This window comes from Nomascus leucogenys, chromosome 6 (genome assembly GCF_006542625.1).
Source record: "Nomascus leucogenys isolate Asia chromosome 6, Asia_NLE_v1, whole genome shotgun sequence".
Taxonomy (NCBI): Eukaryota; Metazoa; Chordata; class Mammalia; order Primates; family Hylobatidae; genus Nomascus; species Nomascus leucogenys.
The window spans coordinates 283,677-308,533 of NC_044386.1; the positions used below are offsets into that span (position 1 = coordinate 283,677).

The 24,857-nt window shown below is 52.8% G+C and overlaps 1 protein-coding gene across 2 annotated transcripts in view; it reads left to right on the plus strand.

Moving 5' to 3' along the window:
- The window catches only part of AHRR (aryl-hydrocarbon receptor repressor), a 106,754-nt gene that overhangs the window by 42,514 nt on the left and 39,383 nt on the right, over positions 1-24,857 (plus strand). For both annotated transcript variants that reach the window (XM_003263188.4, XM_030813868.1), the window contains one exon: positions 7,029-7,135. In XM_003263188.4, the coding sequence (XP_003263236.3) occupies positions 7,029-7,135 (107 nt within the window). The remainder of the gene's footprint in view (positions 1-7,028; positions 7,136-24,857) is intronic.

Sequence of the window (24,857 nt, forward strand, 5' to 3'; positions counted from 1 at the left end):
GGGCTCCCTCTGTGGTCACTTGCTTTGCTCTGAGTCTTTGTCACCTGCCTGAATGCTCCTGAGGCCTCCTAGGCCACTGGGGAGAGCTGTGCTTGTCCCACACTCTGGCACAGAGTGTCTGTCCCAAGTGATTCCTCTAAACCTTTCCTGTGCAGAAGCTGGGACAAATTCTGTGCATCCTGGTGCAGAACACACCTGTTCAGAAAGTAACTGGGTGGTGAGGAGTTTCCTTTGCAAATATAATTTGTAGCCCTCAAGAATCACTAAATGACATTTTCTTCCAGAATGTACATATTACAATTCATCTTCAAAAGGCAAAACGGTTTGTCATCCAGTTCTTGAGAAGTGAAGGAAGGGAGAGTTTGAATGTTTGAAAGCCTTGAGGCTGTGATCCCCTCCTTTGACATAAAACTTGCAAACGCATTTGTAGAAACGATTGGGGTGTGAGAGCAGGGGTCAGAGGTGCCCTCTTGGGAATGTCTTGGCTCTGAGAGCACTGCCCTGTCCTCCCGGGCCCTCGCTGGTGCCCCGTCCTCCCGGGCCCTCGCTGGTGCCCCGTCCTCCCGGGCCCTCGCTGGTGCCCTGACCTCCCAGGCCGTCGCTGGAAGCTCTGGCTCATTTACTCCCCTTGTTATGGTTGTGCTGCATTTCCTGGATCCACAGTCAGGTCAGGCAATTCTGTGGAGAGCAGGCGTCGGGGAAGGGTTGGATGGACGTCCCAGGCTTCTCAGAGCATCCCATCCAACTCCTGGACGGGAGAGGTGTCTTAAGGGTCCCTCAGGAGGGAGCTTGAGCTGGGAGCAGGGGTGAGTGAAATCAGGTTCAAGGGAAATTGTCACCAAGGTCATTCGCCACCCCCAGGACCCTCAGAGTCTCACAGTAGATGCAGCCCCAGGCAGGTGGTGGTCCGCAGGGGACAGCCCCCAGGAAGGTGCAGGTGACAGGGGTGGGGTGGACAGCCCATGGGAAGTTGTGGGTGATGGGACAGTCTGCGGGAAGGCACAGGTGATGGGATTGGGGACAGGTCTAGGGAAGGCACAGGTGACAGTGTGGGGTGCAGGGGGCAGCCCATGGGAAGGTGCAGGTGTCAGTGGGGGGAGGGGGGCACGTTCCCATCATGCTTGTCTGACCTCCCTGGGTTGCTGGAGGAGGAAGTAATCCAGAGGAGGCCTGCCTTGGAGGTACCCAGAGCACAGAGGCCGGGCCTGGTGTGGAGCTCTCGGCTGACCTCGGGTCAGGCTTTACAGGGCATGTCAGTTAGGGCTCTGCAGAAAAACAGAACTGACCGGAGACAGATATGGGGAGGCTTATTATGAGCAGGTGGCTCAGACAGCTGCAAGCTGGAGACCCAGGAGAGCCGAGGTGTAGTTCAGTCCAAGCCCAGAGGCCTGAGGGCCAGGGGCACTGGGGTAAATTCCCTCCTGTGGCCGGAGAAGGGGAGATGAGCTGATCCGGCTCAAGCCATGAGTCAGGAAAAAGGGGTGACTCATCCTGTCTAGTTCTCTCCAGCTGCCCACAGACTGCCCAGCCACACTAGGGGAGACCACTGGCTTCACCGAGCCCATGGATTCAAATGGGACCCCCATCTGGAAACACCTCCCAACATAGCAGGCACGATGTTTAATCAGAGCACCCAGTGCTGCAGGTGGTTGACGTGTGACGTCGGTCAGCACACTAGGCCTGTGTCCTCGTTAGCTCGAGGGCCGGCTGTGACTGCCAACAGCAGCTGCCCGTCTGAGTCAGGGTTTCAGTCCAGCCCTCCTCTAGGCTTTCTGAGGGAGTCTCTGGGGCTCTGAAGTGATGAGCTTGCAGGTGGCGGGAATCCTGCGTCCCATTCCCTGGGCAGGTGCAGCAGGGGCTGGCAGGCTGCCTCATGCATGGGTAAGCCCCCGTGTGTCCCATACTAGGACTGAGCATCTGGGCCCACCTGTCCTAGACCCACCTGTCCTGGGCCCACCTGTCCTGGGCTGACCTGTCCTGGACTCACAAGGTGGCTCTGACTGTCCTTCCAGGACTGTGGAACCGACTCCCGTGGTCACTGTTGAAGCCCTCTGTGGTGAAATGCTCCCAGGAGCTGCAGACTGCCAGGCAGCTTTACTTAGGACGATTCCCTAGAGGGAGTCCTAAATCGAGTCAGCCTGGGGTCGCCTGCTCCTCTCTCCCTTACGCCCATCTGTGGAGTTCTGTCCCTTCGAACGAGGATGCTTAGGGTCGATGTGCCTGGTAACGGCTGAGTGAAAACGATGGAGAAGAAAGGGATCCCGGGCCTTCCTCTCGAATCTGGCTGCTTGCACCACTCAGGCCCTGCCAAGGGCTCTGCAGAGAGGCAGGCAGTCCTGCCAATAGGGACCTTCATGAAGCACCCACATTCCTTACCACCTTCTCCCCTCACAGGAAGGAAGCGGCAGGGTTTCTGCTGGTTGAGCTCCTCCTCCAGGCTTCCTGGATAGGAAGCAGTGGTGCTGCTCAGCACACAGACCCTCAGCGCCTTCCCTCCTCCTCCAGGGCTGGGGTGGGCTGGGGGGGCCACCCCTGCTGATCCATCCCTTGGCTTCTGGGCCCAGCTCCCCTGACCGCACAGAGGGGACTGTGGAGCTGTGGGGTGGGGCCTCACGGAGGCGTGTCCTCCTTCCCAGCCAAGGTGCTGGAATCCTGACTGTCACCTGCCCCAAATCCAGCCTGGGCCCTGTCCGCCCTGGGATGGGTCATGGGAGGCCTGAGAACCGGGTCCAGGCTGCGGTTTGGGTGAAGGACAAAGGGACGTCTCTTCTACCAGCTTTGCCTGTTCTGCTTCTTCTGTTTCTTCATCTCTCCTTCTTTTCAGCTCCCCCTGGGCCCAACTCCCTGTCCAGCACTGAAGACCTGAAATGGACCTTACTCAGCCCTGCACAGAGCAGGAAACTTCAGCCGCAGTCGCTGCACAGGGCTAGGGTGTGTGATCTCCAATGGCAGGGCTGCGTGATCTCCAATGGCAGGGCTGACCTCCCGCCCTCCGTCTGCACCACCTCCCCCGCCCCTACCAGGGAATTGGCTTCAGGGGACTGGGAGCAATGTGGCTTCATTTCTGGGCATCATGGCATCACCCAGACGCAGAGCTGGACCCGCCTTCTGGCTCCTCCTTCACCAGGGACAGTGGGTCAGACCAAGTCACAGGCCCAGGTGCCCGTGGTGGGGGCCAGATGGGGTGGCTTTGGGTTCCCGGTGACACCTTGCTCTGCGTCTCCTCTGTGTGAAGAAACAGAGGGCCCTTAGCAGGACCCCATGGGAAGCCTGAGCCTCCAAGGGAGCCACTCTGCTCCAGCCCTTGCTGTGGGCACAGGGTCACCCGAGGCCTCGGTGATGACTTCACATTCTCGCTGTTCCAAATGAGCCCCTTCTTGGTTGCAGTGAACTCTGCAGCCGTGGGCGGAGGGCTGGGAATGGCCCTGAGAATCTCTAAGGTGGCTGAGGTTCTGCGCGGTTGGCAGAGTGCTGGCAGGACACAGAGGTTGCCCAGGCTACAGATCCGGGTTCAGGCCCAGCCGTGTGGCCTGTCCACCTCTCAGAGGGCGGCCCTGCCCCGCGGCCCTGGCCCTGCCCGGCGCCCGGCTGGGTCTCATCTGACACGCGGCCTTCCAGCCTCTCATTGCCCAAGGGGTGGGCCCTGGGAGTGGTCCTGGCAGGGCCCCTCTCTGCAGACCCTGCAGGACCAGCAGGTCGGGCGGTGGCTGGGAGGCAGGGAACAGGTTGGCCTCTGCGGTCTTGGGTGCACAGAGCTCCTCCCGCCCTGGGCCTGTGGGCCCCCTCCTGCTGGCCCAGCTGTGCCTTGTGAGGGCCACGGTGATAGCCCACTCTTCTCACCAACGCCCAGGAAGGACACCGCGCTCCCAGCTCCCGTCCTCCCCATCCCCTCACCACGGGCAACTGCGGTGGCTGGGGGGAGGGGCGTCTCTCCCCACATCACAGAGGAGGAAACTGGGGCTGGAGAGGTGGGGGATGGGGGCTCCCTCCTGGGGCAGACCCTCAGGTGGGACCCCCACAGGCTCAGGGAGGGCGGGGGGACCTGGGGAGGCCGTGGCCGGGTCCGCCCGCCCCGTGTGCACCCGGAGCGCCCGCGCGGACCCCGAGCCCCATTCCCTGCCACGCGCCTGGCGCTCCCCGCGCTCCTGGGGCTCCTGGCGCCCTGCCCGGGCGGGCGGGGGCGGGGGCGGGGGCGGGAGCGCTGCTCGCACGCGAGGCCTGGCGGGCCCCATCGCGTGACGGCGCCGGCGGCTGCGGGGGAAGTGGGGGGAAGTGGGCGGGCGCCCGCGGGGGGCACGCGATGCCGGGAGGGGCGCGCCCCCGCCCTCGCCCCTACGCGGTTCTCGGGGAAAAGGCTGGAGCTGCCGGGTCCGCGGGGCGCATTGCGGGTGGGACGGGGTCGGCTCCGCTGCGGGAGCGACCCCTGCAATGGGGTTTGGCTGCACCGACCGCCTGGGTGGTCGGTCTGTGCGCGGGTGACCGAGGCGTGCGCCCACACCCGCGCCGCCCCAGCCCGCGGACCTCGGCGGGGAGCGCCCAGGGCCAGCACGGGGGTCTCACGGGGCGAACCCAGCAGCGCCTGTGTGGGGCCGCTCCTGCCCGGGTCTCTCCTCGGCTCGGGATCAGCTGCTGGGACACCCGGGGCGCCTCTTGCACTGGCTTCTCCTGGGTCTGCACCTGGGAGAACGATCTTGATTTTCACTGTTAAAAGCCTTCGGCTTTCTGAACATGCGTGTTGTGTGAACTGTGGAGTGTCTGGCTGAGCCTGGAGGGCAGGAGGCTATAGGATGCTGGGGTTTCCAGGTGGGAAGAGGCCGCCCTTGCCCAAGGGATACCCCCACCTCGGTGGTCTGTTCATGCTTCCTCGGAATAGTCCTGCTTTGTGGCAGAAGAAATGGGGCGGTTTTTGTTACGTTTAGTGCAGTGAACAAACATCCAGTTTTTACCAGCTATGGGAGTTCCGGGAGAAGTGAGGGCTTAGAGACCAGGGAGGGAGGGGGACAGAGAGGCTGAGTCCCAAGGCCACCCGGTGCCACCGTCTCCGGGCTTCTGGCTGCCTCACCTCCTCACTCAGGCCCTCGCCCCCCACGGACACCTTAGCTCGTCAGCATCCCTGCAAATGGCACCTCAGATTCTGGATCAATGGCTCCCAGCATGGCCTTTCTGGTGGAGGGTGGGGTGCTAGCCCAGTCCGGCAGCCGGTTCCGGGGTCCTGGCCTGATGGGGAGCAGGTTAACCCAGCGTCCGGACCCCTCCTGTGCTCACCACGGCCTGGGGACGCCACAGACGCTGGTCCTGTGGGTCTGGGGGCTGCTGGCCCAGGGACTGTGGGGTGAGGAGAGCTCAGAGGAAAGTGTGAACCACTTTGACTAGCAGGTGGATGCCTTCATGGAAGTCCAGGAGGATTCCCGGGAGCAGGAGCCAGTGGCCCACGATGAGGTTCAGGCCACACACATTTCAGAGCACTCTCAGGTGACAGACACAGTGCCACTGGGGCTGGAGATTGGAAGTCCAGCCCACCCTGAGTGAGACATTAAGCTTTTATTCAAGTGGTTATTCTAGTTCTTGAAATATCCAGCAGCCTCACATCATTTTGGGACTGTGATGGGCTACAAATAGATACATGCAGTTTTCGATGAGGCTGTGCCCCTCAAACTTGATTTTCTGTCTGGGTCAGGCTGTTGCTGAGCAGTGGGATGGAGGCAGCCAGGAGTCTAAGCTCGGCCCAGCGGGGAGTGGGCGGGGGGCTGCTTTGGAAAAGGCTGTGTCTCCCTAACCCGTGGAAGTGGGCGGATCCGGTGAAGAATGGCCGCCTGGGCTGTGCCAGGCCGGGAACCGTGGCACAGCCTGCCCACCGTGAAGGATGGTGTGCTGGCCTTTAGGTGCCATGCGTGATGACAGTTTTTATGCCATCTCAAGGTCAGAACTGGTGGCAAGGTCGCATCTGCTGAGCGGACACCACCTGTGGCTTCAGCTGAGGATCCAGGAGACGTGGGAGCAGCAGATGCGCCCCTGGCTTTGCTGGGGTGTGCTTTGTCCATGCACCGGGGCCAGCTGCTTGCTGGGACACCCTTGCCCCTCGGTCCTCTCAGAAGCTGGGGAGGGACATCCCTCCCATGTCTCCAGTGCCCATGAGGACACTGAGTGGGCAGTGAGCACCTATGCTGGGTCCAGAACTCAGCCCTCGGCCAGCTGGAAGGTTAACGTGTCATCTGTCCCCTTCTGCACCTGAAAATGGAGAATGCACCGTCCTCAGGAGTGGGGGTGTCCTTGGGGATTATGTGCAGTCACTGGGAAGGGGGTGGCACTGGCGGCTGTCCTGGACCTGCCTTTTCCTGCCCTGCGGTGTTCTGTGCAGACCCTGGGGGCGTGGGGCCTGGCCTGCTCCTCACTAGGGAGGGGCCTGCGGGGGTTCCAGGAGGGAGAGGTGATGCAGGTGCAGCCCCTGGGGGCGTGGGGCCTGGCATGCTCCTACACCATGGAGGGGGCTGCGGGCGTTCCAGGAGGGAGAGGTGATGTGGGTGTGCAGGGCACAGAAGACCCAGGTGGAAGCAGGGGGCCTCAGCCCAGCCCTCAAAGGGCTACAGCCCAACAGTGCCGTGGGTCTCAGGAGAGGGGCCACAGGGACCCCCTGGGTGGCTTCAGGGGGATCTGGCAGGAAGCTGGACTTTGTCCCAGGACTGGATGGGGGCCCTGGGGGGTTGGGCAGGAGGGGACAGAGAGCAGTTTCTGCGGAGCAGAGCGGGTGTGGGGGCGTCCTCAGGCTAGGCTCTGCCTCCACATCCGGGTGTCCCCTTCCCCTCCTGGCTGATCTGAGGCCTGTGTCTCGGCTCCTCCTGCCCCATCTTGGACCCTCAGGGCTGTGCTGTGGAATGCTGCGTGGCCTGTAGAGGGGTCAGTGCAGCCCAGGCCAGATGTCAGGTGAGAACCGTGGGGTGAACGTGGGGAAACACAAGAAAGATGTGAATGAAGAAGAGTGGCCAGGCCAGGGGTTGGGGGTGCCTAATGTATCTGTTCTTCTCTGACAGTCGTGCAGGAGCAGAGCTCACGGCAGCCGGCGGCCGGCGCCCCCTCGCCCGGAGACAGCCGTCCTCTTGCAGGGTCTGCCGTGCTGGAGGGAAGGCTGCTGTTGGAGGTGAGTGCCACTCTTGGGACCTCGAACACTTGACGCTTGGTTCTCTGTGTCACACATGTTCAGGCTCAGTCACACTCCGTGTCACGCATGTTCAGGCTCAGTCACACTCTATGTCACACATGTTCAGGCCCTCACCCAGGAGGCCCTTAGGTTGTGATGTTTATAACTATCAGGAAGCGTAGGCTCCAAAATGTGTTGAAGAAGGGTGTCCCTGGGTCGGGGTCAGCCTCGGGTGTGAGCCTTGTGGGCTGGGACAGAGAAGGCAGCCCGAGAGCTCTCGGCCCTGTGTGCTGCGTCAGAAAATCATCCTCATTCTGCACGGTCTGCTTTTGCTTGTCAGTGAGAGAACCTTGTACAAAATTAAGTCTTTTTTCCCCCAAAATGAAGGATTTGGCAAAGTCTGCGTTGGGCTTCCCTGGTGTGGTTTCAATCTCGGGGTGGCCTGTGTGACAGCCTGGAAGCTGTGGGCCTGGGCAGGAAGCTCTGTGGCGAGGGGGCTTTTCACCCCATCTCCCCCATCCTGACGACTCTGAAGTGCTGAGTTTCCCCGTGCTGTAACGTGGGGCCTGTTACCCCTCTGGGAGGGCAGACTGTGGACCATTTTCCTAAACAAGATAAGATGGTGGCATGGAGCCTCCGGGGTGAATCCATTCACCATTTTGAAGATGAAGGGGGTTGCTGCCTCCACCAGTGGCCGGAGAGACATGGGCCCTGGGTGGTCCCAGGATGGGGCTGGGTGGGCTTGCAGGGAGGAGGCAGGGACAACATGGCATTTCCCGGGTAACAGGGTGGGCTCCAGCTGGAACCCAGGACCCCTGGGTGGGGCAAGAGGGCACCAGCCAACCCGCTCCAGATGAGAGGGTACTGGGGCCCGGGTGGCGGGCTGCCCGACAGCCAGCAGCCACTAGTCTCCCGTGGAGCTGTGCACCCCCAGTGCCTGGGAGAGGCTGCTCGACCCCCTGCTGCAGGTCCTCCTGTGTGTCTCCAGGTCAGTTCACAAAGCCCCAGCTCGCTCTACCCCGTCCCCGATAGTGAATGGGTCCCAGCTCCTGGGGCCTGGGAAGCCTGGAGCCTGGGGGCGGGAGGCCTGGGCCTGGTTCCCTGCTGCTGGACTTCCCGCCCTGCTCCCAGCAGCGTGGGATATTTTGGAGCTACCTTCAGGGGGACTCTCCAAGAAGGCTTTGGAATGAGGCATGGAGGCTGGGGGTCAGGGTCCTCCCGTCTGCTCCTGGCACTGTGGCCCTCCTGCTGCCCGGCCTGACTCCCCTGCCTGGCCAGAGTGCTGGTCACACCCACTCTGTTTTGGGGGAGGTTGAGCAGTTCCCGAAGCCTCAGTCCACTGCATCTGGTTCATGTCCTCTGGCCCACGGAAGTTTCTGGAAGTTTGCTTAGATTGCATCTGGTAAGTTACATGGTGAGGATTCCTCACTGATTACCAGGGCAGTGAAAGGGGTTATATGCTCTTTTTGAAGCTTAAAAATATTCAGACAGGGCAAAATAAGCAAAGCAAGCAACAACAGCAAATCCTAACTTTTATTTCTGATCTTCAATCTCTTCACAATAAACTGAAAAAAAAGGGAGGTTTATGGCAGGGCACCCTAAATCCATAAACAGCCTTGAGCCGGCACAGGCTTCAGAGTGCCTGTGGCCATGGTCTGTTGATTTAAGATGAGGAAGTTAAGGATTGGAGCCGCCAGGTGCCCTTTGGGGCTGAGCTGGACCCAGCGTTTCTGTTTATTTAAGATGCTCCACACGTTCAGAGAGACTTTAGTAATGATCTAGAAAGGACCCCTGAGAGTGTCGTCTGGACCCGGCGTTTCTTTGTCCCGAGTTCACTGGCTTGTCCTCCAAGCCCCCGGCCTTCCCCAGGGAAGCCAAGACAGACGGGCCACAACCCACGGCTTCCCCTGCTGCACATCTTGGTGCAGGTGCTAAGAGTGGGAGGATGGAGGAATGGGGAGAGGTGGGAGACTGGAGAGGGAAACGAGGAGGGATCCAAAGAGATGGGAGCACACCGAGCAGGCCCTGAGCTCCCTGCACAATACGAGTCAGAGCTTCTAGGTTTTCATTCTGTTTTTTAGGTGGGCTACAGGGCTGTTGGGTTTAGTATGACTCACTGGAGCCACGGATGTGGCCTGTCTCGGGCTAGGATGCTGTCTGTCACTGACTGCTTAAGTTCAGCTAGAATTCAAGTGTATGGTTACTGCAGGGTACATTTTCTAACACTTATTTTAAAAGTTACATACACTAAAGTTCATTCTTTTCGGCATTCAGTGGGATGTGACTGCCACCGTCATGAAGATTCGGAGCCATCCCATCCCCAGACATTTCTCCTCTGCTGCTATTTGCAGTCACAGCCATGGCTGATGTGTGCTCCCTCCCTGCAGCCTCTCCCTTGCCTTTCTCTGGATGTCTTCCGCACGGAGTCACACACATGGCCTTTGGAGGCCAGCTTCAGTCAGCACAGTGCTGTTGAGATTCGCCCACGGTTCTGCGGGTCACCAGCTGGTTTCTTGTTATTGCTGCGGGTTAGGGTTAGGGCTCATCTACGGTGCTGCGGGCCGCTGGTTTGTTTCTTGTTATTGATGAGGTATGGACCGACCTCATGTGTCATTCAACTGTTGAGGGATATTTGGGTTGTTTTTAGGTTTTGGTGTTTATGAATAGAGCTGCCATCAATAGACATTCACATACAGGTGTTTCTATGAGCGCAGGTCTTCGTTTCATGAATAGTAAGCGTGTTTTTAACTCTTATCCCCCAGCAGTGAATGAGTGTTTCAGTTGCTCAGCATCTTTGGGTTTGCACTTGGTATTACTTTTTTCAAAGCCATTTTAATACTGGAATCTTGTTAGGGTTTTAGTTTGGATTTCCCTGTGACTAACAATGCTGCGTATCTTTTCATGTGCTTATTTGCATCCATGTGTCATCTTTGGTGAATGGTCTTTTAGACCTTTTGTGCATTAAGAAAACCAGATCATTTGCTTGTTTACTATTCAGTTTAGAGTTCTCTTTATATATTCTGGAAACATGTCCTTTGTCATATGTATGATTTATAAATATCTTCTCCTAGTCTGTGGCTTGTCTTTTTATTCTCTTGACAGGATATTACAGATAGTGAAAGTATTCCATTTTGATTAAGTTTAATTTATCAATTTCTCTTTTTGTAGATTGATTTTGTTGCCACATCTCATTACCTAACCTAAGGTTACAAAGATTTTTCTTTTATGCTTTCTTCTAAAGTTGTATAGTTTCATATGTTACATTCTGGTCTATGATCCACTTTTTGTTAACTTTGGTGTAAGATGTGTGAGGTAGGGGTCAAGATTTATTGTTTTTGCATGTGACTATCCAGATGTTTCAGCACCATGTATTAGAAAGACTATCCTTTCTATACTGAATGGCCTTTATACCTTTGTGAAAAATCAATCGGCTGTATTTTTGTGGATCTGTTTCTGGACTCTGTATTCTGTTCTATATATCTGTATTTTTAACCTTTCAACAATACCACATTATCTTACCTACTGTAGCTTTAAAATAAGTTTTGATATCAAATAGTGTGAATCTTTCAATTTTGTTCTTCTTCAGAATTGTTCTGGCTATTCTAGTTCCTTTTTTTTTCTATTTAAATTTTAGAATTAGCTTATTGACTGATGTCTACAAAAACCCCTGCTGGGATTTTGATTGAGATTGTGATGTATCAGTAAATCAATTTGGGGAGCATTGGCATTTGAACAATACTGACTCTCCCAATCCGTGAACATGGTATGTGTCTCTATTTAGGTTTTCTTTAATTATGTTCATCAGTGTTTTGTGGTTTTTCAGCATGCATATCCTGCATATTTATGTTAGATTCATGTTTAAGTTTTATATTTTTGTTCTTATTGTAAATGAGACTTTTTTAATTTCAGTTTTTAGTTCATTCCTAGTATATAGAATTAAAATTTATTTTTCTAGGTCGACTTTGTATCCTATGACCTTGCTAAACTCATTAATAGTCATTGGAGCTTTTTAAAATAGATTCCATGAGATGTTTTAAAATATAGACTTCATTAGTCAGGAGTCTCCAGAGATACAAAACCAATAGGTTATATATGAGGAGCCTTATTAGAGGAATTGGCTTACATGATCACAGAGACAGACAAGTTTCACAATAGGCTGTCTGCAAGCTGGGGAACCAGAGAAGCTGGTAGTGTGGTTCAGTCCAAGTCTGGAAGCCCCAGAACTAGAGAAGCTGATGATGCAGCCCCTAGTTCAAGGCCAAAGGCCTGAGAGCCCCCAGGAGGCCACTGGTGTAAGTCCTGGAGTCTAAGAGCTGAAGAACCTGGATTCTGATGTCCAAGGGCAAGAGGAGAAAAAGGTGTTCATTCCCTGGAAGGGAGAGAAAGAAAGAACAGAGAGCAAATTCTCCTCTCCTTGTGCCTGTTTTTCCCAGCTGGGCCTCCAGCCAGTGGAACTGACACACATTAAGGCTGGTTCTTCCTCTCTCAGTTCACCGAATCACATGCCAATCTCCTCTGGAAACACTCTCAGAAACAATTCTCCACCAGCCGTCTAGCCATCTCTCAATCCAATCCAATTGACACTTGAAATGAACCATCACATAGATTATAATTGTTGTCTGAGAATAGAAATGGTTTTATATTTACTTTTTCAATCTACGTGCCTCATTTTTCTTCCTTATTGTACTTCTAGGATGTCCAGTACAGTGTAAAATTGGAGTGGTCAAAGAGGCTATCTGCCTTGTTCCTGCTTTTAGGGGGAGACCTTTAGTCTTTCAACATTAAATATATTAGCTTAGGTTTGCTTTTTTTTTTTTTGAGATGGAGTCTCACTCCGTCACCCAGGCTGGAGTGCAGTGGTGCAATCTTGGCTCACTGCAATCTCCGCCTCCCGGGTTCAAGCAATTCTCTGCCTCAGCCTCCCAAGTGGCTGGGATTACAGGCATCCACCACCACGCCCGGCTAACTTTTTGTATTTTTAGTAGAGATGGGGTTTCACTATGTTGGCCAGGCTGGTCTCGAACTCCTGACCTCATGATCCACCTGCCTCGGCCTCCCAAAGTGCTGGGATTACAGGCGTGAGCCACCCTGCCCGGCCTGCTTTTTTTTTGTTTGTTTTGTAAATGCCTCATATCAGATGAAGAAATTTCCCTTTTATTCCTCATTTTCTGAAAGCTCTTATTGTGAATGGATGTTAAATCTTGTAAAATACTTTTTCTGCATTTATTGAGATGATTATGGTTTTTCTTCTTTAGACCGTCAATGTTGTGCATTACATTGATTTTAAAATTTTGAACTAACCTTGCATTCTTAAGATAGATCTCATTTATATTTTGCCCAATTCAATTTGTTAATACTCTGTGGGGACTTTTATGCCTATGTTCATGAGAAATACTTTTTGTGGTTTTCTTGTAATGTTTTTGTTTGATTTTGATGAGTTCAAATATCATGGTAACTCTGGCTTCTTAAAATTAATTGAGGGTATTCCCTTCTCTTCTATTTTCCGGAAGACATTGTGTAGAATTGGTATTATTTTCTCCTGAAATGTTTGGTAGAATTCATTAGTTAAAACATCTTGTCTGGGAGTTTTCTTTGTTAGAAGATTTTTAAACCATGAATTCAATTTCCTTGGACTGTTGAAGTTATCTTTTCTTAGGTGAATTGTACTAGTTTGTGGCTTTCAAGGAATTGGTTCATTTCATCTACTTTATTGAATTTGTGATATCAGAGTTGTTCATGACATTACCATATTAATCTGTTAATGTCTGTAGGTTCCATGGTGATGTCTCCTCTTTCATTTCCTTGGTAATTTGTGTCTCCTCTCACTTTTTCTTGGTCAGTTGAGTTACAGGTTTATCAATTTTACTGATTTTTTTTTATCAAAGAAGCAGCTATTGGTTTTATTTTCTATTTTCAATTTTATTGATATCTGTTCTTATCTTTATTATTTTCTTTTCTTTGCTTGGTTTGGATTTAATTTCCTCTTCTTTTTCTAGAGTTTTAAGGTGGAAGCTTAGATTATTGAATTTGTCTATTTGTCTATTTTCCATTTCATTAATTTCCACTCTTCTTGTTTGTAATTTATTTCCTTCTACTTGCTCTGGTTTTAAATATTTTATTTTTCTTTAGATACTTAAGATGGAAGTTTAAATCACTGATTTTTTTAACCAACCATTCTTACTCTATAATGTGAGTATTTAATGCTATGAGCTTCTTTAAGCACCTTTAACTGTATTACACAAATTTTGATATGCTCTGTTTTCATTTTCATTTAGTTCAAAATGGTTTCTAATTTTACTTGGAACTTTCTCTTCAACTTGTGTTATTTAGAAGTGTGTTGTTTAACTTACAAATATTTGGACATTCTCCAGGTATCCTGATGCTATTGAATTCTGGCTCAATTTTGTTATGATCAGAGAATATACTCTTTAATGATTTCTATTCTTTTATATTTGTTAAAGACAATTTTAATATGGTCTGTCTTGATGACTGTTTCACTGCACTGAGAAAATAGGAGTATTCCACTGTCATTGTGTGAATTGTTCTGTAAACGTTAATTATATCCAGTTGACTTGTTATGTTCAAGTTATCCTTGGTTTTCTATCTAGTCTCAACCTGAGAGAAGAAAGTCAGCATCTTAAAGTACAATTGAGGATTTTTATATTTCTCTTTTTGGTCCTTTCAGATTTTGCATTCTGTATTTTGGAATTCTGTTGTAGGGCACATACTCATTTAGGATATTACTATGTTTTCCTCATGAATTGACCCTGTATGTAAAATGCCTCCTTATTCCTGGTAGTTTCCCTTGTTCTAAAGTCCACTTTGTCTGGTACTAATATAGCATTCCAGCTTTCTTTACTTTTTTTTAATACAGACAGGGTCTTGCTCTGTCACCCAGGCTGAAGTGCAGCAGTGTGATCATAGTTCACTGTAACCTTGAACTCCTGAGCTCAAGAGATCCTCCCGCTTCGGCTTCTTGAGTAGCTGTGACTACAAGCATGTGCCACCATACCCAGCTAATTAAAATTCTTTTTTATAGAGATGGGGGTGTCCCTTGTTGCTCAGGATAGTCTAGAACTCTTGGCCTCAAGCTGTCTTCCCACCCCTGGCCTCCCAAAGTGTTGGGATTGCAGGTGTGAGCCACCACACCCAGCCCCCAGCTTTCTTTTGATTAACGTCTGCTTGGAGTATCTTACTCCATCTTTTTACTTTTAATCAATTTATGTCATTATATTAAAAGTGTGTGTTTTGTTGGCAGTATGTAAGTTGGGCCTTGATTTTTTTTTTTAATCAAGTCTGACAATCTCTGTCTTCTAACTGGTGTGTTTGGGTCATGTATCATGTATGTTGACTCTATATGTAAAATGCCTCCTTATTCCTGGTAGTTTCCCTTGGTAATCATTGATATTATTGGATTTAAGTCTACTGCTTTATTATTTTTCTATTTTTTGTTCTCCTTTTTCATCTTTTCTGCCCTCTCTTTGATTATGGGAATATTTATTGGTATTACATTTTAGCTTATCTATTTGCTTTTGGGTGTATATTTTCTTATTTTTTAGTGGTTGCTTTAAGGATTATAATATATAAATCCTACTTTACAAAGTTGAAATTTTACTACTTCAAATAAAACCTCAAAACCTTAAGCCACATAAATCCTCTTACACTTTTGCCTTATATTTGTCATATGTATTACATCTACATACATTAAACTCTCCAGACAATATAATTTTTTTGAGATGGAGTTTTGCTCTTGTCACCCAGACTGGAGTGCAATGGCATGATCTTGACTCACTGCAACCTCCGCCTTCTGGGTTCAAGCGATTCTTCTGCCTCAGTCTCCCGAGTGGCTGGGATTACAGGTGTGTACCACCATGCCTAGCTAACTTTCACATTTTTAGTAGACAGGGTTTCACCACGTTTGCCAGGCTGGTCTTGAACCCCTGACCTCAGGTGATCTGCCTGCCTAGGCCTTCCAAAGTGCTGGGATTACAGCCACCATGCCCAGCCCAGACAATATAGTCATAAATATTTTAAAGAACTTGAGTTTAAAATAGTATAAATATTTTCTCAGATACTTGCCACATCTGTTGTTCTCCTTTGGTTCCTGAGGTTTTGCATTTCCCTCTGGTATCAATTCTCTTTAAGAACTCTCTTTAGGCCAGGCGCGGTGGCTCATGCCTGTTATCCCAGCACTTTGGGAGGCTGAGGCGGGCGGATCACCAGGTCAGGAGTTCAAGAGCAGCCTGGCCAACACGGTGAAACCCTGTCTCTACTAAAAATACAAAAATTATCTGGGTGTGGTGGCACGTGCCTGTAATCCCAGCTACTCAGGAGGCTGAGGCAGGAGAATCGCTTGTACCCGGGAGGCAGACATTGCAGTGAGAAAAAACAAACAAACAAACAAACAAAACCTCTCTTTAGCACTTCTTATAGTGCAGGTCTGCTGGTGATGTGTCTTTTATTTATCTTTTTTTTTTCGTTTGAGACAGGGTCTCACTCTGTTGTCCAGGCTGGGGTGCAGTGGCATGATCATACCTTACTGTAACCTTGAACTCTTGGACTCAAGAAATCCTTTTGCCTCAGCCTCCCAAATAATTAGGACTACAGGTGCACACCATCATGCTCAGCTACTTTTTAAATTTTCTGTAGAGATACAGGGTTGCCATGTTGCCCAGGCCGGTCATAAACTCCTGACCTGAAGCAGTTCTCCTGCCTGAGCCTCCCAAAGTGCTAGGATTACAGGTATAAACCACCATGCCCAGCTTTGCCTCCATTTGTGGTGAATACTTTTGCTGGGTATAGAATTCTGGGTAGAGAATTCTGGGTAGTTATTTTTTGTCTAACACTTTAAATTTGTTGTCCACCATCTTCTGGCCTCTGTGGTTTCTGATGAGAAATTCACAGTCATTCAAATTATTGTTCCCTGTGTGTAATGTGTCATTTTTCTCTGGTTACCTTTATGACTATTTCTTTATCTTTAATTTTAATTTTGATGCTTAATTATGATGTATCTGAGCTTAGATATTAGAGATTGTCCTGTTTAGGGTTTGCTGATCTTCTTGAACCTGTTCATTTATTTCACCAAATTTGGGAAATTATTCTTTATGGCACCCATCTTTTTCTTCCCCTCCATTTCAGAGACTCAGTTGATGAAAATGTTAGACTTTTTAATATTTCCTCACAGATCTCTGAGGCTGTGTTCATTTTTTTCAATGTTTTCTTTCTCAGACTAGATAATTTCTGTTGAACTGCTTTTCACTGATTCTTTTCTCCGTCACCTCCATTTGCTATTAAACTCATCCAATGAAATGTTTACTTCATGTATTTTATTTCTCAGTTCTAAAATTTCTATTTCATTCTTTTTTTCAGTGTCTGTGTACCGGCTAGGACTTTTTAGCTTTTTTTAAATTTCAAGAGTCTTTACCGTTCCCTCATGGAGTATGGTTATGTTGGCTGTTTAAGATCCTTATTGATCATTATATCATCTGTGTCATTTCAGAGTTTATTCTCTGTTTATCATCCTTTCTCTTGAATATTAGTCCCATATTCTGGTTCTTAGGATATACAGTAATTTAGGATTATGTGACAGACAGAATAATGGGCCCAAAGCTGTTCACATGCTGATTCCTAGAGTCTGTGAATATGTCACTTTATGTGGTAGAAGGGATCACGCAGATGTGATTCAGCAGGTCCCGAGGTGGGGAGATTATCCAAGTAGGTTCAGCGTAATCACAAGAATCCTTAAAAGTAGAGAATCTTTCTCACTGGGCCAGAGAAAGAGATGTGGCAACAGAAGAAGGGTCAAAGTGATGCTGCATAGCTGGCCTTGGCCCTGAGCCAAAGTGTGGAGTGCAGGCAGCCTCTCGAAGCTGGGAAAGGCAGCAAGATGGTTCCCCCTAGGCCTGCAGATTCTGGAGCACGGTCATGGGGCTCCTCGCTTTAGCCCACGGAGATCATTTCAGGCTTCAGCCACGGGCCTGTCGGGAATGTGTTTGTGTTGTTGGAAGCCATGAGTGTGCGGTAATGTGCTACGGCAGTAACAGGGAACTAACCCAGACTTCATCCCGGACAGTTTTCACCTGTGCCCTGAGGCTCTGCGTCCTGAGGCACCATCCAGGGAATATGGATTATTTTTTGTTTTGTCTTAGTCACAGCCAGCCCAGTAGTGAGGCTCAGCTTGCAGGTTCTCTCTCCTTCTGGGAGCCTTGTTTCCGTATCGGTTTGATTGTCGAAGCCTCTGCTGCACTGGGTGGGTCTGCCCCTGACAGACAGTCCTTGGGGCCTTGGGCACAGGTTCACGTCAGTGCAGCTCAAAGTGCTTTACGCTGTGTCTCTGGTGTGTTCCACACCTGCAGCTTGGGGTGAGCCAGGACGCATGTCAGTTCGTACACAGAAGCGGGGTCCTGTCTCCAGCTCTATCTCCTCTGCTTACGTCCCCCACCCTGCTGCCTCCCGGGGATGACTCCTGGTCTTCTGATGAGAAAGACAGTGTTTCTCTTGGGGTCATAGCTGCCATTCCTGCTGCGTGGTTCTGTGCAAACAGGCTTGCTGCCAGGGCGAAGTGGTGAGAGAAAGGGAGGAAAAAATAATGAGGATTGCCCTCTCCTTGTACAGCAGGGACCCCATTGCGACCGTCTTCCATCCACAGGGACGGATTTTCTCTGCAGGTGCTTATGTGCACACAAACCTTTGTCACAGCAGCCACAGCAGCCACGCAGCAGCCACGCAACAGGCACACAACAGCCACGCAGCACGTCCCTCCACCTGCCTTTCATCCTGTCTGCTAAGGGATGAGGCACTGTTGGAGGTCCTGGGACAGGGGCCTGACCTCCTCAGCCTCTTCTGTGGCTTCTGACAGCAGCAGTGGTAATACTGGTAACACATAGTGGTGATGGTGGTGGACGCTCGTGTTTTCTGAGTGTGAGCGTGTGTCCAGACGCTGTACCTGCTGGAACTCGGCGACACCATGTCAGCTTCCTGGGGCAGCCTTAATGAATGACTGCAAACTGTGTGGCTCGAACAACAGGAGTTATTCTTCACAGCCTGGAGGCCAGGAGCCAAAACCAGCGCCAATGGGCTGCAAGCGAGGTGTTGGCAGGATGGGCCCTTGCCAAAGGCTCTTGGGGAGAGTGTACTCCACACCCTCTTGCTTCTGGAATGTTCTTCCTGTGAATCTGCATCTCTGTCAGTGTGTCTGGGTGCAAATCTCCCTCTTATAAGGACAGCAGTCATACTGGATTTAGGGCCCACCCTAATCCAGTGTGACCTCATCTCAGCTTCATGACATCTGCCACTGTCCTATGTCCCAATACAGGAAGGTCACATTCATGGGTTTGGAAGGAAATGAATTTTGGGGGACACCACTCAACCCAGTACCACTGTGCTTACCTCACAGCTCTATCGTACCAGACAGGGGAGAGCTCAGGTTGGAAGAGCTCAGGGTTGGGGCAGAAACTCAGGCCTCCCCGCCTCCGGAACCCAAGCCCTGAACTGCTGTTGTGTACAGAGCTCAGCCCGACTCCGCCAGGGGCTGCCCCAAGACTGTGAAGCTCAGGGACTCACGCAGCCATCGATGACCCTGTGGGGAGGGTACCTGCCATTACCTCTGTTTATGCTTGGGGAAACTGAGGTGCTGTGAGGTTGTATCTGTCACACCCTCGTAAGGACGGATCCAGGGTCCCCACTGCTGCTTCTCTCCCAGGGGTGCCTGGAGGAGCGGGGTTTGGACACCTGGCCGGTCTCTTCCAAACCAGGGCGTCTGCGGTGGCCTTGAGCTGAGGCTGCTTCATGCCAGGCAGCCCTGAGGGGCTGAGCTGACTGGAGGGGCACAGCCTGGCATGGGGCTTGGTCACATGAGGGGCGGGGGTGTCAGAGCCGGGGCACCGTCCTCCCATCGGCCAGGACGAGGACTAAGCTGTGACCCCTCTGGGCCCTGAAGAACATTTTGGGGGACTTCAGTTTCAAACCTCGAAGCCACTGGGCAGAGGCTGGGTGGCAGTCACAGAGGCCTCAGGTCCCGCTGGCCGGACGGAAACAGGAAGCTGGCAGGAGGACAGTGTGGCTGGGCCAGATGCCTGAGGACGTGATGTTCACGACAAAACCAGTGAGTGCGGACGGTTTCCACCGGTGCCTCGCACAGGAGAGAAGATGGAGCCAAGTGAGGACCCAAGAGTGAAGGGCCCCAAGCAGTTGTCACCTGAACGGGAGGGCTGGCTGGGCCTCAAGGCTGTCCTGGGGGCCCTGCTGGGCCAGACGCCCTGTGAGCCACGTGGTCACAGTCTGGGCATGATTCTTGCTCCTCAGGGAGACCGTCTGGGGCAAGGACCAGCCGCCCCGTGAGCCAGGTGGCCGTGCTGATGATGCCCTGGTGGAGGGGAGCCCGGGGGTCCAGTGGGGTTGTGGAGGTGTCGAAGGCGGGGGTGAGGGAGGGGGGTGAGCTGGGGCTGGACAGTGAGCCGAGGCTCCAGCAGATGCGGCTGAAGGAACAAACTTTAAGGGAAGAGGCTGTGAAGTAGGCAGCATCCACAGTGCTTGAGTCCACATAAAGCCCTGAAAACCAGAGAGATCGCTGGGAAGTGGCATAGTGGCCACCGGTGCCTGAGCGACTCAGATCACGTTCTCGAAGTGAATCCGCGACACCAACATCAAGCCACATTCAACGTGAGGGAGCCACGTGCAGCGTAGCTGGGAGTCCCAACACGTGGTGCAGCTGGACATGCTTCAGATGCTGCTGAACAGTCGAGGAGTCCTTAGCCACCCAGGCCCCCCCATTCTGTGGAAAAGCTCGAGGGGCTCTTCCTCGGCCCTGCAGAGGTGGCAGCTGGGAGCCCTGGACACCAAGCCTGGGCCCTTCCCCCAGACCAGCGTCAGAGCACTGGGCGCCTCCACCGCAAGGCCTCTGGGGGGTCTGACGGCCCAGAGAAAGGACCGGGGCGCAGATAGGGCGGCCCCCGGGACACACGCCACAGGCTCACTCTGGCACCCGCACCAGCATTGCTGGGTTCTTAAGGAAAGAGGCCACCATGAAAGACAGGAGTGAGACCCAACCTGAGAAGATGAGCTGGAGGGAACAGAGATGCTCAGAATGAAGAAAAGACAGAGGCAGGAGAGGAAAGGGTGGGGGGAGGGGAAGGGAGGGGAGGGGAAGGGAGGGGAGGGGAGGGGAGGGGAGACAGAACAGAGGCCGGAAAGGACAGAAACACATGGAATGAAGAAAAGACAGGGAAAGGAAAGGAAGGAGAGGAGAGCGGAGGGGAGGGGAGGGAAGGGAAGGGAAGGCAGAGGCTGGAAACGACAGAGACACATGGAATGAAGAAAAGATAGAGACCCAGCATCTGTGGCACAACGCGGGGACTGCAGTCAACAGTAACTTAATCGTACATTTAAAAATAACGAAGAGTGTGATTGGATTGCTTGTAACACAAAGGGTAAGTGCTGAGGGATGGACACCCCATCTCCATGATGTGACCATTATGCATCACACGCCTGTATCAAAACATCTCAGGCACGCCATAAATATATACACCTACTATGTACCCACAAGCATTAAAATAAAAAAATTTTCTTAAAAGAAAGACAAAGGCAGCTGTCCTCAGGATCCTTGGAGACCAGTGAAAGCACAGCACCGACCAAATGAAAATCAGTCGCTGCAGAAAGAAAATTCAGACATGAAAACGGCTCAACAATTAAATGCATGAGAGCAAAAGCCCTAACAATCCTGGAGAAGGGTTTGACGTTAACGCTGAAGAGGTCTTTCCATGAGTAAAGGAAAAAGAGGTGGAAATAATAAAGTCAGGAAAATGAGCAGAGCCCGAGAGACGCCGGGGGTCAGAGCTCCAGGAAGATCGGAGGGGAGGGAGTCTTCACGCAGGAGGCTGAGCTGGCTTTCCAGAGCCGAGGGCATGAGTTTCCGGGTTGGAAGTTCCTGCTGGGATCTCTGTGAGATTCCACACCCTCGCGGACAAGAAGATCCTAAATGCTCCCAGAGAGGAGGGGCGGGTTTCACGGAAAGGATCCAGAGACAGAGACCTGGATGCAGGAGGCTGGGAGGAAACGCACAAGCGCCTTCCAACCTGGAGTTCACGCACACCCAGGGCAGGGTCCCAGGTTTTCTTCTTTCAAGTTGCTTCTTGCGAAGCCCCTGGAGGGCTTCTCCACCAGAACCAGCCACAGAAGGGGTCGGGGTGGCGATGGGAGCCCCTCCAGGAGGCAGTGGGAGAGATGGGACCTACCACCCCAGGCAGAACATCCTCAGACAGAGACGGGAGAGGCCCTAGAGAGGCTGGGATGGACAGGAACCAGTGCAGGGAAGGTGCATTCAACTCAGACTTGGGGGCTACATCAGTGGTGGTGTGAGTGAGTACCTGGGAAAAGTAAGTCAGCAAAGATGCGAGCAACTCCAGGCCAACAGGGCTGCTCAGGCAGAGTGGAGGCTTCAGAGGCTGTGCACACCTGGGTGACAGGAGCTCTGCAGGGGGAGCTGAGGGCAGTCATGACACAGCCGGAGCGTGCACGGGGGCAGGGCGAGGCGGGTGAAGGGCGAGGCAGGGCCAGAGCGTGCAAGGACGCAGGGCGAGGTGGATGCAGATGCGGCGGGTGCAGACGTGGCATCCACAGCCAGGCCTAAAGACGGTGTCTGAAGCTGGGGAAACCCAACAATGACTTGTTACATAAGCTGTGACTTAGCAAGACAGAGGAAAATGCCCAAACCGCCGGCGAGAAGGGCTCAAAGCAGTCGCTCAAAGCAGCAGGAAGTGATGTGGCGGGAAGGCTGGTTTTAGGGACAACGGCTGAGTTTCGGTGGAGGCTTGCATGCCGTGTGACTTTTCAGACCGGGCTCATTTCATGTCGACTCTTCTTGCCCATTACGTCATTTCGTCAGGCCTTACCGCGACTGCCCCAGGCCTTACCGTGGCCGCCCCAGGCTTACTTTGGTTCCTGGCTGCTTGGACTGTCTCCCCCATCCCTTCATTTTCCGCGTTTCCTTCTCAGTTGTAGGTGCCTCTTGCAGGTGACGGGTCAAGGGATCTCCCCCCACACCAAGCACCTTCTTTCACTGGGGCCCACCTACTTCTTGTGATTCTTTAGGAGCTGATTTCTGTCATCCTATTTTGTATTTTCCATTCACTGCACGTCCTTTGGGTTCTTTCTTCCTCCCCTAACCCTCTGTTAGATAGATTGAGCTTTCTTGAACTAAAGGTGCACATTCTGCTTTTGTTCTCATGGGGATGCCTTTGAGACGGGAGCTTTCAGGTTGATTGCTGTTTCTCAGGCTCTTCTGCGGTGATGTTCCCCCAGCAGGGCCTGTGCCGGCACAGACGCGTCCTCCGGCCCTCCCCACGTTGGCAGCATGTTGACTGTGTCTGAAGCTTAATCCCGATGTCACAGATCCTTGTCTTTGCACCTAACGTTAGGTGTCCCCTCCAGCCCAGGGCACCCGATCATGTCGCTCACTAACCGATCCTTCCTCCTCCCGAGTGTTCCTCCCGCGGTCCGCTGTGGGCCTCGCCGTGAAACCTTCTGGGCGCCCCCACGAGTGGGAGAACACTGCTGTGTCTTCGTGTGTGGACGGTAGCCAGGCTGCACGCAGAGCTCCAGGCTGAAGCCTGTCCCAGTGTCTGCAGGGCCACGTGGCCTCGCTGCTGAGCCTGGTGGGTCTGCTCTTTCCTGGAGGCTGTGCTCTTGCTCTCCTGGGAGCTGTTGCAATGTTTTATTGTTTTCTTTGTTTTCTTTTCTTTTCTTTTCTTTTTTTGAGACAGAGTCTCGCTCTGTTTCCCAGGCTGGAGTGCAGTGGCACGATCTTGGCTCACTGCAACCTCTGCCTCCTGAGTTCAAGTGATTCTCCTGCCTCAGCCTCCCAAGTAGCTGGGATTATAGGCGTATGCCACCACGCCCGGCTAATTTTTGTATTTTTAGTAGAGATGGGGTTTCACCATGTTGGCCAGGCTGGTCTCCAATTCCTGACCTTAAGTGATCAGCCTCCCAAAGTGCTGGGATGACAGGCGTGAGCCGCTGCACCCGGCCTGTTGCAATGTTTTCTTTCTGGTGGTTGAGAGTTTTGCGGCGACGTGTCCTCTGTGAGTTCTTCCCAGCCGAGGTCTTTCATCTTCGGTTCTGGACGTTCTGTGTCTGTCGCTGCACTGGTGGTGTCCCTCTCCATTCTTGCTTTTCTCTTCTGGACCTGCTGTTATCCAGGCAGGGCCCTTCTGCAGCCACCCTCCTGGCTCTGGGTTTCTTGCTGGCTCCGTCTGGGTGGCAGGAGGGAGGCCCCACAAGGAGCCTCCAGGCTGCAGCTTTGTGCTCAGCCGCATTCCTGCTGGCGAATGTTTTGTCTGCCCCAGGGTCTCTCCTTTCCTCCCTGTGTGCTGGAACCCTCTTTCTCTCCTTTCCTCCCTGTGTGCTAGAACCCTCTTGTCTCTCTCCTTTCCTCCCTGCATGCTGGAACCCTGCTTGTCTTCGCCCGTTGCTTGGCTCTGCTTTCCTGGCTGTGGCTCCTGTGCTCCAGTCCCCGTGTGCACTGGCTCCGAATGGGCCTGTGTGGGGCCCGACAGGGCTGGCCCTGGTTGCGTGGAGGGTGGAGGGGAGGGCAGGTGAGCGGGGCCAGCTCCTGGGTGAGGAGTTTACCTTTGAAGGGAGCACCGGGAGGGAGCACTTTTGCCCCGAGTCCTCCCCAGCCTGGGGGTTTGCGCAGGAGGAGGAGGGTGGGTGCTGGAGCTGACGGTGTGGCCATGTCAACCTCTCGCGTCTCCGGATCTTGCCTCTCAGGCCCCGGCCCCAGCCTCCTGCTGTCGCCCCCCGGGCAGGGCTGTCTCAAGGCATCGTGGGAGGGCAGAGGCAGAACAGGAAAGTGATTTCTCCCACCTCTATTTTGACTGTGACCCCCAAGCCCCTGCCCTGGGCCGTGGCTCCCAATCTCCTCCACACCCTAACCCCAGATAGCCCAGGACTTCTGGGGTTCCCTCAGCTTTTCTGGGGATCCTGTCCTCAAGTCCCCCTCCTGCCAGGTGGCCGACACTGGCTGCCCTGCGTCCCCATTCCCTGAATGACACTGGTGCGGAATGCAGACAGAGGCGGCCTCGGAGACACGAGCTCCGGTGGTGGGGTGCAGTTAGCCGAACACCAGGCTGAGCAGGGTCCGAAAATTAGGGGAATAAAAGTCCCAGGAGAGGACGAGGTGGCAAACAGGAAGGGCAGCTGACTCACCAGCCCAGAGCAGGGGAATCTCACCAGTTCCCTGAAACAGAGCTTCTCAGCTCCGGGGCTGGACGGGCAGCTTCCCAGAGGCCACTGCAGGCCAGATCATCAGAGGCGCCTGCTCCAGCTTCCACCCTGCCTGTGCCCAGTGGCAGCCGAGCAGGGCCTCACAAAAACAGCTGTGAGAACAGCCTTGCGTGTCTGGAAGCCCCAAGCCACTCGGCAGACGGTCACCGGGCCGCGCTGCTGCTCTGGTGTGGTTTCTGGAAAAGCATCTGCAAATTCCTGAGAGGTCCCCAGGAACCAAAGTGTCCAGCAGTTGAAATGTAACAAGTGGGGAGACACTCCTCTGCCGCAGGCTACTGTCCTAAAGAAAGGCCTAGAAGCCCTCCCAGCTGGGGCTGCGCACACGTTCCTGTGAGGGACGCTTTGGGAGAGGATTGAGTGAGGGGAACAGCAGGTGAAGCAAAAGGGATGAGCATCCCCTTCCTCCAGCTTCCTCCACGCAGTGATATTGCCTGGCTCTAAG